The following is a 13042-nucleotide window of genomic DNA, read 5'->3' on the forward strand; positions in this document are numbered from 1 at the left end:
ACAGAGCCTGTGCTCCCAAGGAATTGTCCTTCAGCTCTTTGTTCCAGTGGGGGAAGGCAAAGGGAACAAACTGTGAGATTTCCAGCCTGTCAGTGCTGGAGGAGGGCACAGAGGAAAAACCTGCTCCCTGTATTTCTTTCTCACACACAAGTTCTTGGGTTTAACTCCACTCTCCTTTATTTCTAAAGTCATATCCCTTTCAAAATTATATTTTTATTTCTTGAAAGAATAAGTTTTATTAATTAAAGATTGACTTCTTTATGATTAGCCACTGTATGAGCATGTAGAGCTTCAGAAGTGCAGTGAAATGCAGGGTGGAACTGCACTCCATCCTCAGTTCTCCTGATTTTAGGAGCTCCAGAAGAGTCACCACAAGTCTCAACTGCTTGAATTCCTCCCATGGAGCTTTAAGAGGAAGTTGACTTTCCCCTTAAGAAGAGTGAGCATGCAAAGCAGTCTTGACAGGATTCCACTCCCAGGCAAAGAATCACTCGAGCCCTCTCTGACAAAAAGCCCTCCTAGTTCCTTGATGTACAGCATGAGACGTGTGCACTTCCCTCATCTGAGTCATTCCTTTGCAAAGTAAAACCTGAGGAGAACCAAGAAACCCCCCCAACACATTCCTACAGAGAGCTATAGAACAGAAAACCAGAGTTACAAGTACAAGCCAGAAGTGTCTCATGGCAGATAGAAGCACTCCTTGAATAGGCAAAGGGAACAGAGAACCACTTTCTGTTTATGCTAAAGGGCAGCTTCATTTATTTAGAGATCATTTCAGGTTTTGGTGCATTTTCATACAGAAATGGATGTTTTGAGATGAAATCAGCCTGTTTTGAGGTGAAACGTGCCTGAAGAGGCACAAGGGCTGCAGTTTGGGGAACTACTTCTCCCACAAGGAAATCCACATTTACTGTAAGTAAATCAACAACGAAGAGGAGACACTTCAAGAACAGTGCCAGGTTCTCCAAATGAACTACAGCAAGTTACCAGTGATAAAATAAAACTTAACAGAAGAACACTGAGCAGGTGATACTTGTCACAGAAAAAGAAGCATCTACTGAGGTGCTGAAAAATGTGCAGACAAAACCCCAGGCTTGCTTAACTTCAAGGATCTAGTGATGTGAAACTAAATTTGGAGGACAAATAAGGAGGTGTTTAAAACTCCAGTGAGGACAGTGAAGTACTAAAGGACCTGAAGAGGTCAGAAACATGGCAGGAAATTAAATGGGATTCAACCTGCAAAATTGCAACCTGGTTCATCTGGGGAAAAATAATCCAGAAGGCAAATATTAAATGACAAGGAGATAGCTGCAAAGCAGTAAAATAAAACAAAACATTAAAAAAAAACCCCTCCTGGGTTGGGAAAACAGCAAGCAGAAAACTAGATATCCATTTGCAATGTGATAGGGCAGTAAAGGCAGCCAACACAGTTCTGGATGGCTTGGAGAGCACAGTCTGGCTCTCTTTTCACACCACACTGATGGCAACCTGCACACTGGGGGGATTTCAGAGCTGCTCCATAAAAGCAGTGTAACAACCCAGACTAACAGAGGAATGTAAACCCATAAGATCCAGTTGGACAGGGACTGAGGATGGGAGGTTGGGCTGATGCTGAGGAAAAGCCCTTGGCTACAGCTGTGCAAAGGCTGGGACAAACAAGCTAGAGCAAGAGAAAGAGCTCTAGAGCAAGAAAAAGGGACAAACCTGCTCCAAGATTATAGGGAAGACCTGCTATCCCGTTGGGAAAAGGAAGGAAGGATATGAAGGAAATCACTGCTCAAGTCATTCACTGATTAGAGTGATAAATGTATTTTCTCTCTGGCTTCTAAGCAAATCTTAAGAAGGGCTTCCCAGGAGAATAATGTCTCCTTGATGTGTGGCCTTGAACTGTGGCCCATAAGTGAATGATATTGCTGTAAAGACTCTAAAAGTCAGATCTAGATCAAGTCCAAGGTCAGGACAGAATCTGGGACACATGCAGAGGTTCAAGCAATATTAACCAGTAAAACCTGAGAACCTTGAGAATATACTCTTGGCAGTTTATTTTACCTACTGCTCCATACAATTAGGTCCATATTTTCTACTTCTCACTGTCACTGATACTCTCAACCCCACTGCTTTTGACCTTACTGTACAAATCACAGCTAACAGAGATGTGGATGCACAAAGGCAAAAAACATTAATTTAAAATCACCTGCTGTTGACTTTGTCTCCAACTCTGAAACCTCACTGCACATCTCCCAGTGGTGTGTTGGAAGTGGAGAGCAAAGGAACAACCAGCACAGGCTGTTGCTTTCCAGGGGAAGTACATTTAAAAGAACCAAATATTTACATAACACTTTTCTGTGACCATTAATGGCTTGCCAATCTCATGTTCTTTACTAGTACAGTCTAGCTCACAGACAGAATTCATTGGAATTGGGGGGGTCATGGAGTTATCTCCTTACTTCTAATTTTCATGTTGTGACTCTCAGAAAAGAACACAAACCCTTGTAGCAACAGCCCAAGAATAATCTTAAACTCGCACTGACCTGGCAGAAGCCTGAGAGAAAGCCATAAAGGCAGTTTCCTGCACTACTTGTTAGATTAGACACACATCTAAATATAAATGTTCTTTACTTGTGCTGCACTAGGATGTAAAACACGTTTCCAGGCGAGAGCTCTCCAAGCATATCCAGAGACACAACAGCTTTCCTGTTTTGAACTGGTCTTTAAGACTTTTGGCAGTATATGACAAATATGGAAATAATCAGAACTCTTGTATGTGACACTGGAGTACTTGGAACACATAAACCCACTCGAAAAAGGTATCAAGTCACAGGCATTAACTGTGTATAAATTAGATGTATGCTGCATTGTCAACAACTGTTTTATGCTCTCCTCTGCACTAAAGGTATTAAGGCAGATTTATTCATAAATAACAAGCATAATAAATGATATGATTAGATAATAAGTTAATAAGATTAGCCTTGAAACAGTCCAGCCTAAAGTCAGATTTAAAGAAATATCTTCAATCCTTTAAACCCATCACCCCTTAGGCTCTAAAGGCATTGTCTGTGCCTCAGCCATATTGGCTCCATGTTCCCAACACATGGCTTGTCCCAGTACAAATCCATACATTTGAGGCCAAAAAAGCCTCATGTCCATGTAGCCTGATCACAGGAACCCTAGCCACAGCGTTCTGTTCCATTCAGGAACTTTGCTGGAATTAGAGCACGTCTTTTAGGAAAGCCCACCACCTCAATTAAAATTCTTCATCCCACTCGAACCTCATCCAATGGTTCAAAGTCAGGCAGCTGAAATTCAGAGCTTTTTTTTAAAATTCAGCCACGTAATTAGAGAATTGCAAGGGGCCTGTAATTTACAGTCACATATCCTGCCATTTAAATGCAACTGCAATTAAGTGGCTGACTCAGGTTTGCCCCAGCCCCGGGAACGTGCACACACGGAGTCAGTCTCAGGGTCAGGTCAAACTGCTCCTGCCACGCTCAGGAGCTCCCAGTGTTCCAAACTGCACTGCAGATCAGTCACTGTCACACACTCACATCCATCAGGGCTGGCTGCTTTTGTGTGCTGAGCTTGGAAGAGCCTCCCCAGCCCAGCAGGCTCCAGCAGAACACTCGAGTGGAGCCAGGAGCTTGGGTTTGGAACGTTGCTCTCCTCTCATTCCAAACCACACATACTTGAGCAGTTACAAATGCGGCGGGGGGATAGTGGTGCACAGCAGCCTGAAACAAGGACAAACCCTTTGTTGTGTGGGTTTGTGTTTTTTTTTTTTTAAACCCCCAGAAGAACCATTTGGTTGCTTCATTATATAAGCACATCAAACCCCCACACCAAACAAAACACGAACGCGAGGTTGCTTATAGGTGGAGGTGGGTTTTCTGGGGTTTTTTACACCCCTCTCACACTATCTACATATTCTCAGGCACATTTGTTTATCCAAGAAAGGTTTTGATCAGACTTTTGTGGACTGGAGAACTGCAGTGATTGAGTAACCTTGGGAAAGGTTGGTTTTTTTTTTTCCATTCTTTCTTCTTTCCTCTTGTAGAAGGTTGTTGGGTCAGAAACTCTGCAGGGTGTGTGTAGACACTAAAATAATTTCTCAGTGACAACAGTATTTCAGAATCTAGTGGAACCAAAACGTGGTTCAGCTCATCTGTCTTAACCTCTTCTCTTAATTGACAGCTAAGAAGTTACAGGGAAATATGTGCCAAAGGAAACACAAGCCCAAGATCAGGCTGCCTGGAGAGCCTCTCACCCTCTCTCTCCCAGTTGTTGTCTAGTTTGGCAACTGTTATAACACAATCACTGTCTCAGAAGTATGTCAAACCGTGAATTTTGAGAATATGTATGTCTTGAAACAAACTATAACAAACCCAGAGCTGGGTCAAAAATTCAGAAATGCAGCTACAGCACAGCCAGGTGTGCTTCTCCCCACCTTGGTATCAATCAATCTGTACAGTCACAAATTTAAGACATGTCCAAGTGAAACACTAGATGTGTTTTCTCAGGGATGCACTTGGAGTTCTCATTTAATTCTGTGTATGTAAATGCACTTACCAAATTGTAATCCTTGACCTCTCGGTTTTACAAATCGGGGTAAGTACCAACTATGTAAGACACACGTGTACACACTTCCATTTTCACAGCAAGGCACACCTTGGGTCATTCTTCAAGCTTCCTACACCTCACTCACACCTCATCAAGGTTATTGTTCCTTACTCAATCCCCAGTGTAGACCCTTCAGGGTTCCAAGAGTGGCATAATAAAACACAGGAAATGGAAAAGCCAAATGGGAAGACGAAACAAGCAGAAACCCCAACATTTTGCAAACATTTTTCTCCAAGCTTTCTGACAATACAACCTCACTTAGGGTTTTCTTTCACTTCTCCAGCACAGAAATGTCATGCACACACAACAGAACTTATCAAGTGAACTCTGGGCCACAAAGAGCATAAAATCTCTTCTCTCAGAGCAGTTCCCTTTCAGAACTTGGCCCTTCTCTGCCACACTCACAGTCAGTGCTAATCAACATTCTTTTACTTTGAGTAAAACCATCATTATTTTGTAGAGCCTGGAACTGACCACAGGGAAGAAACCAAAGCATCTGCCCTGATGTGCTGAGCCCTCACAGGCACGGGAGGATGGGGAAGCACATAACCATGGGCACAGAAGGGCACCCAGCCACACCCCTTATAACTGAGAACTAGTGTACAAAATGAAAATGAGAAGATAATGACAATATGTTGATGCCTGAACTCTTCAAACCTTTGAAGAGCTGTTTTTCTACAGTTAAATGGAAGGTGGAGGTAGAGCAGGGAGAAGAACTCCTTCATTTCAATTCTGCATGAGGATTCCACAGTAGAAGTTTAATCTCATTACAGACAGCTATTCTAAAAATTTTGCTTGATCTAATGCTGCAGCTTAATAATTCCTATTTTATGCTGCAGCTCTTCTGTGCAAATTTCACCCTTGTTACAGTATCAGCAAATGCCATCTATTAAACAAAATCAAATGGAATGAAACGGGCCACAGCACTGATCACAGCTCACGGTAAATCTGATTAAATTATTGTTGCTTTGCCTGAGGAAAGGTAATCAGATCAGAGACTGCAGCAGGTATTAATACCCAGTTTTCCAGTATTGTTGCTCAGGAATATGAAGTGGTTGCTGACCTGGGGCCGCTCAGGGTGGCTGTGTCCCTCACTGCCTGAGCCGTTTCCGAGGCGAAATCCAGCGCTCCGGCCACGGGTTTGGTCACGGTGCCCACCAGCCCCTTCCCAAGGCCAGATATGAAACCACTGACCCCTCCTTCTGTCTTCACACCTTCCACTGTGGAAGTTATGACACTTGTCAGTCCTCCAATGATACCTGGTAAAGACAAGAACAGCAAGTTAGGCCAGAATTATTGCCTCTGAAAAGTCCCATCTGATGCTGTCGCCTACATGATTTACTGTTATTTCATGTTTCAAACCAAATTAACGTTACCTGTTGTACATGTAGCATACACACACATACCTACAGACCATAATATCCCTCAAAGATTTAATTCACTACTAAATATGTGTATTTTAAAATATTTTATACTGGTTTGTTTCCAGTGGCACTTACACTGTCTTCATCTATTGCACAGGTAAAGCAGTTACTTATAAGGTGACAAAAGCTGATACAATTTGAGACAGCAAATAGAAAAGTGCATTTCTCCATTGGAAGAAGTCAGTTATTTTAAACTGGCACTTTAAGTGACTTTGCTGTGATGATGCCAACAGCCATTTCTGTGCACGTTTCCCTTCCTAAGAACCTCAATGCTCTGAGAAGTCGAGAACCTGCTGAGGCTTCAAAAGACTTGGAACTTGTGTCTGAGAACACACTTTACAGATTTCACATCTCCCTAATTAGAATATCAGTTTTTAGTGCCCTGGCTCAAGCCTCTCCTGTCCAGCTTTCAGCCAGGTGCTCCTCTGAGGGCTGTAAGTGGAGTACAGACCAGGCAGCATCTCCACGGCCAAGCTCAAAAAGCCCAAGCTATTTAAATCCCTCCTCTTGAGTAACTATAGTTTATGGTTAAATCCTGTCTGTTGAAATGTAGGAATTAGCAGTTCTTTTCTTTTTTAAAAAGTTGAATGGGAAGCATTTAAAAATGCCACAGAATGAGGACTAGAACAGTCACGCTAATTACTGGATAAAACAACACAGTGAAGTGCTTTTAGAATGGACTGTTCAGCAAAGACTGACATATTTTAGGTTTCCTCCACTTCTACCAATGTAATTTATGTCAGACTGTACAGCAAACACGAGAGAAACATCTCTTGATGCATTTCATACCTACAGTGTCTCTTTATGACCAAAGCAAAACGACTTTTCTCGGCACAGAAAAGATCCTGTTTTAGTGAAAGCCAGCTCAGCTTTGCACAGGCTGCAACAGTTACACTAAGAGAATAACATTTAAACAAACTGAGTCAAGATGATGCAAAATATAAATATTTGATTTAAACTTGGCTTGTATTGATTTAACCTTCTTCAACAGATAAATCATGAACTAAATTGATGTGAGATTCTGGCCAAATTAAGACTAGCCCAGTGCTTTTTACACAAAGTCATGTCTCTAGTTCTCAGTAGACTGAAAAAAACCCACAAAATAACCCAACTGGTGAAATGTTACTTTAAACTGATGTACTGATTCCAAGGAAACTCAGGTTTCTGGAACTGAAAGCAAACATAAGAAAGCCACAATCCAGCCATACCCATTTTTAATTTTAATGTCTGGCCCTCAAAAAAAACCTTTTTGTGTGGGTGTTTTATACCTTTACAAAGAAATTGATGTTTTGGGGGAACTCTCTTTGAGATTTCATTATAATTTGGAAAAAAGCTTCCAGTTACACGTGATAAGACCTGATTCTTAAATGGAGTTTCTGTCAACTTTAAAACCAAACAATCCCCTCACCCCAACCTGCCCCCACTCAAATTCAAACATAAAACCTCTGACAGCTCCACTGCCCTGGCTTCAGATAATCCCCCAGCAGTAACAGCCACTGTTCTTTGCAATCCCATCATTACTTTTAAGAGAGAAATGAGTTAAAACTGCAGCTAAGGGTTACCATGTGCAAGTCCATGGATTCCAGCCACCAGGTGCTCCCCACTGGTTGCAGCGTGGTACCGGATGTATTCCCGCTCCGTCTGATGCCTGTTATCCATGGTCTTTCCCAGACCATCTGACAAGGTCCCAGCAAACTGCAAGATAATAATAATAATAATAATAACCTTGCCTGTTATTAAAAGCACAAAAGTGGTTTCTCTTACGTAGATTCACTGCAGAAAATCCCAAGATCCTAGCTGGGAAATACAGATTTATACAACTCGTTTTGTTACACGTACAGAGTCTGTCCAGCCTTTTTTTGTCAGGAAGAAGCCTCAGAACTACATCAGCCTATGCAACTGAAATCCTGAGGTGACAGTCACCAACCAAGGAGGTGCCCAAGTGCAGTGGTCAAGCCAAAACAAACCAAGCCCGTGGAAGATGTACCAAAAGCAACGTCAGTGACCCAAGGGTAACCTTTCAAAACCTCACAGGAATGTTATGTAGATATAAAGCTTTTCTTCTGCAAAGATATGTGAAAAGCTTCGAGGCAAATACTCCTGTCATGAAACTGAAACATTTGAAGAGTTAATTAAATTCTTTTTAGCAACACAGGGTAGAAATGGCTGTGTTGGGGGAGGAGTGGAGAGCCAGGCCCTGCTCACTGCAGCACGGGGGGCAGCCCCTGACACACAGGGGACCTGAGAAGCACCCACAGGTACCACACACTGCAAACCAAAAGCCCAGGGGGAACCCTCAATATGTGAGTGGAGCATTTTCACTCCTCACACTTCCCCTGAACAGCATGGGGGAAGACTTGGGACATGCTCACAGATAAAAGAGAACAGCTATGTCCAAGCAGGGTTTGTTCTGGGAACTCTGACCATTGCTGTGTGAGAGCCAGTGAAAAAGCACCAAATAAAAATGATCTATTGTCATCTGCTGACCCTTAGTCTGACGTCATCAGATAGAAACCAGAAGCCTGGTGGAAGGAGGGAGGCAAGAAAAGGAGACAGAAAACATGAAACCTTGCCTTGTATTCAGGATATTATTATAGGAAAGGACTCCTAGCAGGCATTTGCCTGGAATAACCTCCAAAAACTAGCTGGGTTTTGATTATGTGCAGTTGGACACCTCCTGTACCACTCTCACCTACCACCAGCATTCTTATCTCCTTTCAATAAATGAACAACTTCATCCTCTTTGCCCTCCCCAAAGGAAAGATCATTTAAAGCTTTGTTTTGTCTTCCACTGGGGCTGGGGAAGGTACCAGGTGCCACAGGAATGTCAGAGACACTCAGGGCTGCAGCAGTGGTGCAGTCACTGCTGTCCTGCAGGATCAGCTCCTCCACAACAAGGACTTCACTGTCCCAGAACTGTGTAAGGACCTGCCCTGGTTTCATGGACCATCTCCTCTGCACCCACATCAGTGAAGGGAAAACCCTCTGTGGTTCAGGTGTGCCCCAGAGGACAACAAACCCTGGTGTGCAATTCTGATACACTGAAGATTAAAACAGAACTAGACAAACAATCGTTGTGCCTGATGCCACAACGACCTTCCCCTCCTTTTTCTGTCATTTCTCCCAAGGCTGCATTTCTTTTTCACTAATGACACCACATCCCACTTTGAAATACTCCTTCCCAGCTCGAAGACAAACCAGTCCAGTGGCTCCAATTATCTAAACACGTAGACTTTAACAACAGGGATGAAAATGAAATCCCATGACCTTTCTTGTGACTTGATCATATGGACACTAAACAGAACATGGTGATCAGAGACTGAATTACTTCTTGACCTTGTTTTGAACTTAATGTAGATTTTTTTTTTTTAATTAGTCTAGAAATACAAACCAACCTGAAGCTATCTGTGAAATGTGTTTAAGGTTAGGTTTTTTTCTGGATAAATACTTTGTTTAAGAGGATTAGAGTAGCTGCTATAAAAATTAAAAGGCTCAATAGGCCTTCAAAATCCAAACCTTATTATGGAATATATCAAGGCTAGAAAATGATTTTTCCAGAACACATTTTAGAAGTTATATTAGTGCATGATTGGACAATCAGCCAGCAAGAATATACCAACTTATTAATATTGATCAGAATTGGTAGTCTCTCCTTACAGCCTTGCCCCCCCTGTACTGGCCAGCTTCACTAGCCCAGCTTTCCCAGAGGATATAATCCAGTCTTTCCTCAGATTTCCTTTCCTCTGTGAAGCAGAATCTGACACCTAATCATCAATAACAATTCTGTTTCAGTGTACAGAGAGAAGTTTAACATAATAGTGTATTATTCTTAGCAAGGAGGAAAAAGGAAAAAAATCCCATGCACATAGTTGAAAAGTCAAACTCTCCATTAGCTGTAAACTCAAAGTTAAACAGGGGCACTTTTGTTTGTGTTATTTAGAGAATACCACTGAATTACAGCTGTAAATACAACGATTTAAGGATTTTAATTTACCAAATGTACCATGAAATGTTTCCATTTTGCCCTGACTCAGGTGACAAAATCTAAACTCAACACACATTAATTACAAAACATGAACTTCATGTTGAATTACTTTTTGACGTGGCTCCTCCTCCCCCCTCCCTGGGGCCTGTTTGTTTTCTGGCCTCATTTAACAAAGACTGAAGCCAAACTTTTGTTGCCATTTGTACCATTTGTACCCAAACCCAAGGGTTACTCAGTGAGCACAGGGGAGTGAGGCCCTTCTGAACCCTTTCCTGCTCTGTGGTCCAGAGTTTGTCAATTAGAGGTGGAACACCAAGGAAGATAAAACAAGGACCCACTTCACAGGCATTAGTGATGTTAAGGGCTGAGGGAAAGGGAGCAACTCACCATTTCTCTGAGGTTTAGACTCTCCTTTGCAATAAAGACTCAGCCTGTGGTGTCAGTGTTATCCTGATTCCTGATCTGAACCACACCTGTCAGCCCATAATACCACTATAGGTGTGAAGTACAGGTATATAATACCCACCTCCTGAATGAAATTTGCTGCTGGGTCACAACTTTTTCACTTTTTTTTTGCCTTTTCTGTGCACCTCAGAAATACTTTCCCCAAAGTGGTTTCTGAAGCCCATTTCAGTAAACAGGGTTGTATCTACCTATATAAAAAGGAAAATTAAGGGTTCTAACACAAGTCCCCAAACACCTGCACAACACCTTCTCTGCCCACTCTGTGTAGATGACAATCACTGTATTAAGAAAAAGTTCCTCAGCAGTGATGAGTTACTTCAGGATCAGAAACTTGAGTGAACACCAGAAATTTAGGCAGTTTAAGTCCACCTTAAACGACTAAGGGAGATCTGAATACATTAAAGCACAAAAGCAGACTTGCCTTTTTCCCCAAAATGTCTTGCTTTTGGATGCCTTCTTTGGGAAGTGCAATATTAGACATTAAGGCTGAGATATTGAGACTGGTGGAAGGGCAGAGATGGTCCTTACTGAGCTGTGAACCGGGTCACACAGAAAACAGTCTCCAGATAAACAAAGGTGACACCAAAAGTGTGACCCACCCTTGTCCCCCTCAGCTTTTGTTAATAAGGTGTGACCTGATAACTTCAAAGCCTCCTCAAGCCCATGTAAATGCCAACATAACTAAACACAACAGTGTGTGGAACAAACACAAAACTAATCAAGTGGCTTCTAAAAATCAGCCCCCCCATCCTAATTTTCATAATGAGCTCTTTGTCTGCTTGCTGATGAACAAAATAAATGAGTCACTTGGTCTTTTATCTCTGCATTTTCCCCATCTCAGCCATCCTTTGCCTTGAAACAGAACTGCAGCAGGGCACATCAGTCTCAGCTAAGTGCAGTTACCCATTTCCAACCCAGAAGGCACCCAGGTGGCACTGAAGGAAGCCAGTCTGCACCAGGCATGTGGGAGAAATGGGGATTTCACTTGTCAACTTGGCATCTCCCAGCAGAGCCAAGTAGGAGCCTTCTGACTGACACTACTGACTAAAAGTTCTGTCACTTTAGGTACTGAAAATATTTCAGCTTAGCATCAATATGCATTATTTAATGCTTTGTTTAATCCATCATGCCTTGACAGAAGGAGAACCCCTCCAAAAAGCCCCAGTCAGCTGAGCATTCACCCTTCATTCACAGATACCCTCTGTCTCTCCTGATCCTCTGTGTCCCCAAAGCAGATGGTACTTCCTGCATTTCCCCCCTACAGATCATTTCTTCCAGGTCTCCTCTGTAAAGATATGTGGATCCCTGGTTTTCATCCCACACTAGGCCATGATGTGAATATACCAACTGGTCACATGCTGCAAGCAGAAAACATTCCCCACTGCACTCAAGCCTACATGGTGTAACACAAACTGATCCTCCAGAGGAGGGTGAAATATGACATTTTCCTCCAAATCCCAGGACGTTATGCTGCTGTGCCCACTATCTTTGGAAAAGCATGTAAACCACTCTCAGCACTTCACAGTTATTGAAGATGTTATTACACTTCTGCGAGCCTGGGGCATGCTGGCCTCAGCCTCCTCTGCAGGCTGAAGTAAATCAGTGATTCATCATTTCTTGTTTTACATGTACACAGTGTCACCCATCAATATTAACTATCCACCATGATCTGCAAAAGCAGAGGAAATAGTGTCTGTACAAAAAACTAATCTGCTCGTGTTTTGGGTTATTTGGTGTGTTTGTTTTTCTTTTTAAAGGTCCAGTAATTAAGGCAGTTTTGCCACAAAACCTTTAGCAGGGACTATGTATCCCTTGCTGTTTCAAGCAACAGAAGAAAAACAAAACCAGTGTTTGTGAACCAAAGCTGGTGCCAAACAATAAGGCTTATGGGGCACAAGAAGAATTCAAAGCAAATGAAAACTCGACTTTGGACTGCTTGTTCCCTCTAAGCCAGATGCATGAAGCACACAGCATGGAAATAAGGTCTAAGTAATCTTTTAAAGTCTTTTTAAGCTCTTGGCACTGCCTGGTTCTCTAAGGACATCCCAAAAGGATAAATACACAATTATGACTTGAGTCCAAACATTCCATTGTAATTCTAGCATCAGAGAACGGTACATTTACAAATATTATTGACTGAGCAAAGCAGAACATTCCAAGATGGAATGCTAAGGGAGAAAGTGATGAAATTAAATATAGATCAGTTACAACTTCTGTGCAAACCTCAAAATGAGCTGCATTTAAATCAGAAATCACAGAGTTTATTCAGTTCTCATCTTTGCTTTGCAGAACTCATTTAGAAAGGAGTCCAATCTTTTGTGATCATGTGCCTTGTAGCAATATCATTAAAAATCACCTTTATTTCCTGCAACTCTACAACCTGTTCAAGGTATTTTAGAGGAAGCCAATTTTTACACCGACTTCTGACAGTAAATTACAACAGTTCAAAATGAAGCACTTATTTGGCTCTATGGAGGCAACCCCCTTCCCAGTGTATGTGTTCTAGGCTAAGGAAACATATACACATGCTGCTAGGATTTGTGGTTCAAAACAA

The 13042-nt window shown here is 42.2% G+C and overlaps 1 protein-coding gene across 5 annotated transcripts in view; it reads right to left on the reverse strand.

Annotated features, from left to right (window-relative positions):
- Positions 1-13042, reverse strand: part of VPS13D (vacuolar protein sorting 13 homolog D) — a 90666-nt gene that overhangs the window by 16153 nt on the left and 61471 nt on the right. For all 5 annotated transcript variants that reach the window (XM_029962463.1, XM_029962461.1, XM_029962460.1 and 2 more), the window contains 2 exons: positions 7601-7733; positions 5678-5873 (listed from right to left, as the gene is read on the reverse strand). In XM_029962463.1, the coding sequence (XP_029818323.1) occupies positions 5678-5873; positions 7601-7733 (329 nt within the window). The remainder of the gene's footprint in view (positions 1-5677; positions 5874-7600; positions 7734-13042) is intronic.

Source organism: Manacus vitellinus, unplaced genomic scaffold (genome assembly GCF_001715985.3).
Source record: "Manacus vitellinus isolate BGI_N305 unplaced genomic scaffold, ASM171598v3 scaffold_46_pilon, whole genome shotgun sequence".
Classification (NCBI taxonomy): Eukaryota; Metazoa; Chordata; class Aves; order Passeriformes; family Pipridae; genus Manacus; species Manacus vitellinus.